General features: G+C 50.1%; 1 protein-coding gene across 1 annotated transcript; it reads right to left on the bottom strand.

Moving 5' to 3' along the window:
- Positions 1-283: 283 nt before the first annotated feature.
- Positions 284-5240, bottom strand: TMEM74 (transmembrane protein 74). The gene is made up of 2 exons (XM_014061817.2): positions 5123-5240; positions 284-3510 (listed from the first exon to the last, which is right to left on the bottom strand). The coding sequence occupies exon 2, from the start codon at positions 3275-3277 to the stop codon at positions 2354-2356; it is 924 nt and encodes a 307-aa protein (XP_013917292.2). The 5' UTR covers positions 3278-3510; positions 5123-5240; the 3' UTR covers positions 284-2353.
- Positions 5241-5933: the final 693 nt, after the last annotated feature.

The raw sequence follows: 5933 nt of genomic DNA, 5'->3' as shown, positions 1-5933 counted from the left end.
CCAGAAACTTGGCAGAACTTCCAAGAAACAACCTGTTTGCTCCAGGTTCAAAACAAAACATGCTTTCCATTTCATGCTTATTTTAATGAACATACAATGCAAATTGGATACAATCGCCCTTGTAGTAAGGGAAATCCCCTTGATAGAAATATGTCAAAACTATTATCTAGGCAGAGGGCAGAGACTTTCTTTAAGTCCTGGGAAGTTAGATAATAACTGGAAGTGCCTCAAGCAAACAGTTCTCTGATCCACTATAAGTATAAGGAAGGAAGTATAAGGAGTATAAGGAAGGAAGGGGAAGGGATAGCACAACCAGGCTTACAAAATCATGTTATTGTACCTTCTCTTAATAAAGTATAGTTCTAAACTTTCTGTAGCCTTTTATGATCTTGTCTACTGAGGCTTGGCTGACAACCCAATCAAAGTCAGTTAAAGAACCAACAACTGCATTTGCCCAAGATGCTAAGTTGAACCTGGGCACCTAATCTTAGAATTGGGACAACCGACTGAGATCACAGAACCTCTATTTCACCTTACCACCAGCCCTCCAACATAAATTTGCAATTGAGTAAACTTCTCTGGCTAACTGATTCTCATTCCCAACTGTTTTAATACTTAAGTGTTTAGTTTCCTAATATTCAATTACAAGTTGAGTTCCTGTACCTTGAATTATCTTATGCCCAGTCTTCTGAACAATGGAGAACCACTCTTGACTTTCTACATAAGCCAGCTTGCTCTGCAATGATATGGTGTTAATCAGGGATGGCCTCTTCATATATTTAAGACACTATGAAATTGAACCGAGGACCCATACAACACATCAGGGCCACTGACAGAATCCAGGAACCAAGAATAGCTGCTAGAATCCTAACAACCCAACAAGAATCCTAACAACCCAACAAGACTCACAATATCTTGCCTAACTATTCACGTTGCCCCTTCCGTTTCCTCCAATGTCTTCAGCATTATAGTCGGTCTAGATATAGATTCAAGAGCAGCATTTTCATTTCCCCAATGCCCTGAAGTGGTTCCACAAAACTGACTTTGCAGCTCATAATAAATGCAACTCCAACCTGGCCTTGAAAACCTGTCTGATGGTTACAAGAATAGCCATCATGGTGTAATGGCTAAGGGTCTAGACTAGGGTTAGGAGACCCAAGGTTCAAGTCCATTCTCAATCATGGAAAACTCTGTAGCTGAAATTGGAGCAAGCCTCATGAGGCCGATGATGTGGGGAACAATTGGAAACTGGTCCTGGATAAAAGTTGGAATATTAATCCTATGAATAAGTAACTTAAGTAAATAAAACAGTGGTTGAAGTATGATAATGTAGACCAGGGATCCCCAACCTGTGGGCCACGTGTCCATGTGGATGGTTGGCCAGTCCATGTGCATGTGAACCACTACAATTATGGTGTCACACAGCCATGTTGCTGTGAGCATGGCACAGGCGCTAGCATCACTGTGAGCACATATTCCCACTTGCACCACAGTTGACCTTCATGTGCACTTTTGAACTGGGCCTCAAGTGCCCACTCAATGCTGGCATGAGTGGGTGTGCTTGCTCGCAGCCCCATTCGCATGCATGAAGGCACCTGCCCCTCCTCCCTTGGGCCGCCAAGCCAGAAAGGTTGGGGAATTCTTATGTAGACAGTTTGATGTGGTATCACCCTGCTGACTATCACGATTCTGAATGAAACTTCCTTCAGAGTTCACATGGTTGGAAATTCACCATAGCTGGTTTCTATGTACACCAAGACAGCTATATGTTTTCTATAGATAGTACAGGTAGTTCTCGCCTTATGACCACAATTAAGCCCAATTATTTCTGTTGGTAAACAAGGCAATTGTGCAGTGAGTTGCATCCTGTTTTACAACCTTCTTTTTGGCTGCAGTTGTTAAACATCCCTGCAACCGTTAAGGGAATCATGCGGGCATTAAGCAAACTTGACTTCCCCCATTGACTTTGCTTGTCAGGGAAGATTACAAATGATGATCACGAGAAAACAGGACAGGGCAACAGTCATAAATACATACCGGTTGCCAAGCGCCTGAATTTCGATCACGTAACCGTGGGGACACGGCAACAGTTGGTGAAAAAATGAGTCATAAATCTCTTTTTCTTGTAACTTTGAATGGTGACTAAAGGAATGGTTGGAGGCCAGCAACTACCTGTTGAACTTACTTTGAACGCACTCTCTTTTCTTTCCCCCCTGCATCAAATCATACACCTTTATAATGAAAAATTTCCTTTCATGGGTTGGCAAAGGCGCTTTTGTCAGTCGAAGGATCCTTTGCTTCTATTTAATGCAAATTATTCCCCTATCCCCATTTTTGCTGCTTCAAGGCCAGGCTAACTGGTTACAGCAAGAGCTTCCTCTTCCACAAGTGATAACTCCATATTATCACTTGTAGAGGATTTCACTCGGAAATTGAAAGATCCATACAGTTTGGCTGACTCCTTGGAAGCTGCAAATCGGTTCCTCCTGTAGAGTTCTCCTTTCCACATCTGCATCATCAGTAAACTGGACAACACAACGCCTCCCAGGGTCAACAGGCAGAGCCCAGCAATTACACACCGATCCAGGTGAGCCCCAATCCGGGCACTCTTCTTCTCGAGGCGCTCCATCTCCCGTGCTGCCACTGTGTTGGGATCCACACTTACGTCTCTGGGCACCACATAGGAAACGATCACCAACAAAATCCCAACGACCAAGAACAAGATGGCACTGATGAAGCTGTAATCAATAGATTTTCCGCCAGCGGCTTCGGAGCCAGCATCATCCTCTTCCTCGGAAATGATGGAAGATGGATCATAGGGCCATTCTGAAGGCATCTCTGTGTCAGGGTCAGGATGGGGAAGGAACTCTTGGTCTTGGCAACAGCTACGATGGGCAAGGCTCCCCGGGTGATTTAGGTGGTTGGTGTTTTCATCCACGCAGGTGAAGGACGTCTCCGATTCACAGCAACAGGCATTTTTGGAGGCAGTCTCCTTCTCTTCCTTTGAAAAGTTGGAGCAGGGGAAATGACCGGTTGTCGTAATTTCTGGCGACAAGGATGATACCGCAAGGAGGGCGAGAGAAGGCTGAGCAGGATCTTCCAGTTCAGCTGCTTTGCGATGCTGCTCGCAGCATTCAGCAGTCGTAACTAGGAATCTATTCTTCGCCCCACTTTCATCAGGCTGGCAGGATGGAGCGTGCAAACTCCAACCTACACCGTGGCACTCAGCAGATGGAGCTCCCTCTCTGGCGACGTGCAAAACCTCCATACATGCCATGAGTGCTGCAGAGCACAGGTCCAATGGACCATTTACATCTCTAGTAGTTTGGGGCAAGTGCAGCAGGTTGCCACCTCAGGGGTTGTAAGGGGGCTTCACCTGCAACTTCTGACCTTTGGCTCCCATTTTGCTGGCTTCCGATTCAGTCACCACCACCATTCAGTTAAACAAATGTACTTCTTTTTGAGCCTGCAGTTGCCATAGGAAGAGAAGCAGCAGCTTCATGGGTAGATCTGTTGTGAGACAAAGGAAATGTAGCCAAACTGCAACAGAGATTATAGAGTCATTACCCTGATTTTTATCCAGTGTCTCTGCAAGTGAACCAATGTGAAGGCTTTCACCAATCACTGAAAGCTAAACTCTGCTTATCTTAAACCAATTTAGAAACTCTAATCGGCTTTTAGAAATAACCCTTTGCAAATTTTTGGGGGGAAAAAGAAGAAGAAGACAGCTCAGTCAACACAGATCCCTCACCACTTTCAACACTCAAGGGCAAAACCCATCACCCCCCACTGCAAAATGCCATTCCAAAAGGGCAAAGTCAAACTTGGCATCTCACATTCACCCAGACTCAAGTGCAAAAATCTAATCAGAAAGGAGCCAGCAAATCCCGCCCCGCTCAAGTCACCCAGGATCTGTTTTCTCCAGTGGAAATATGAGCATCCCAGGAAATAAAAAGAGGGGGGAGAGAGAGAGGGGAGAGAAGGAAAGAGAGAGGGAGGCAGGGGGAGAGAGGGAGGGAAGGAGAGAGAGAAAGGGGGAGAAGGAGAGAGTGGAAGAGAGACAGAGAGGGAGGGGGAGAGGGGGGAGGAGATAGAGGAAGAGGGAGAGAGGGAGGATAGGGAGGAGGGGAGGGAGAGAGAGGGGGAGAAGGAGAGGAAGAGATATGGAGAGGGAGGAGAGGAAGAGGGGGAGAGAGAGAGAGAAGGAGAGGGAGAGAAGGGGGAGGAGAGAGAGAAAGAGAGAGAGGGAGGAAGAGGGAGGAGGGAGAGGGGGGAAAGGGAAAAGAAGAAGAGAGACAGAGAGGGAGGGGAGAGGGGGAGTTAAGGAGAGAGACAGGGAGAAGGAGAGAGAGAAAGAGAGATGGAGAGGGAGGAGATGATGAGGGAGAGAGAGGGAAGCAGAGGGAGAGAGGTGGAGGAGAGAGAGAAAGAGAGACAGAGAGGAGGGGAGAGGAGGAGGAGATAGAGGAAGAGTGAGAGAGGGGAGGAGAGGAGGAAGAGAGGGGGGAGAAGGAGAGAGAGGGAGGAGAGGAAGAGGGGGGAGAGGAAAAGGGGGAGGGAGAGTTAGGGAGAGAGAGAGGGGGGATGGAGAGAGGAAGACAGAGGGAGAGAGGAAGACCAGGGAGGGAGAGGGAGGAGAGGGGGAGGAAGAGAGGAGGGATAAGGAGAGAAAGAGCGATGGAAAGGGAGGAGAGGATAAGGGGGAGAGAGGGAGAGGGGGAGGAGAGAAGAAGAGAGAGGGAGGGAGGAAGAGAGAGGGAGGGTGGGGGAGGAAGAGGGAGGGGGAAGGAGAGAGGGAGGGAGGGGAGAGAGGGAGGAGAGAGAGAGGAAGAGAGAGGGAGGGAGAGGAAGAGAGAGGGAGGGAGAGGAAGAGAGGGAAGGAGAGAGGAAGAGAGAGGGTAGGGAAGGAGAAAGAGAGAGGGAGGGAAGGAGGAAGAGAGAGGGAGAGAGGGACAGGGAGGGAGAGAGCGAGCGAAGCACTTCCTGGCATCCCATCTCCCAGCCTCCGATCAGAAAAACCGCCGGTGAAATCACCACCAGGCGAGGCTTCCAAGGGGCAGCTCTCCGCTTCCCTCCAAGCGCAAAGAAGAGAAAGCAGCGAGACGGACCAAAAGCGGCTCACCTGAAACGGAAAGTCCCCGCCGGTCGGGATGAGGCGGAGGGAGACGGGGAAAGGGAATCGCCGGGCGATTTCTGCCGCTCCATCCAAAAGCCGCGTCGACCTTCCCCCGACGCGTCGCGAGCCCCGCCAAGGAGCGATTGGCGAAGCTTCGCAGTTTCCCATCCGAGGGGGGTGTCCGCCTCCCCCCCTCCAACCTCCTCTTAGCGCGCAGGGTAGAAATCCCGTCCGCTTTTGCTCTTTTAGCTTCAGTGCGTTTTTTCTTTTACTGTCAAGACCTAGCAAAGAGGCTAAAGCCCCATTTCACCGGGTGACAGGAACATTTTGGGGGGGGGGAACCGTCCCGGGGGCTTAGAAAAGTAGAGATAAAACTCCCGTCCCTTTGAATCTCCAGGCAGCGCCCGGTCAGCCCCTTCCTGCCCTCTTCACGGACCTTTTCCAGCGCTTTGGCTCCATCGGCGGGGGTGGGGGTGTGGGGTGGGGAAAGCGCCGCTGCCCGTCCCCGCTGGCTCCACCGGGACGCAACTTGTTGTCGCGGGTTTCCTCCTCCACGCGCCTCCGTTCCTCCTGCCTCCCTCGAGGCGAGGAGCCGGTGGAGAAGCGGGGAAACTGGGATGAGCCGGCGGGGCGGAGCACTCGGGGCACTCTGGGAGATGTAGTCCCTCTGCGCACGGCAAGGCCGACAGCATCGGAGGTCAGGTCCTGGGGTTCAAGCCGCGATCTAAGGAGGTTGCTTCGGGCTCGGTATCCTTCTCTTCCCCACTCCCCTCTTCCTGCACGGTTTCCACATCTAGAGAAGTCTATGGAGATTCTC

Source organism: Thamnophis sirtalis, unplaced genomic scaffold, assembly GCF_051295495.1.
Source record: "Thamnophis sirtalis isolate CommonGarterSnake01/CBP01778 unplaced genomic scaffold, rThaSir2_p1.2 scaffold_2, whole genome shotgun sequence".
Lineage (NCBI taxonomy): Eukaryota > Metazoa > Chordata > Lepidosauria > Squamata > Natricidae > Thamnophis > Thamnophis sirtalis.
The sequence above is the reverse complement of the archived record's forward strand: the minus strand, read 5'-3'. Positions and strand labels throughout refer to the sequence as shown.

What these genes read in the sequence shown, in the direction of transcription:
- TMEM74 (XM_014061817.2), bottom strand. Translation starts at nt 3,277, where the DNA reads ATGGCATGTATGGAGGTTTTGCACGTCGCCAGAGAGGGAGCTCCATCT.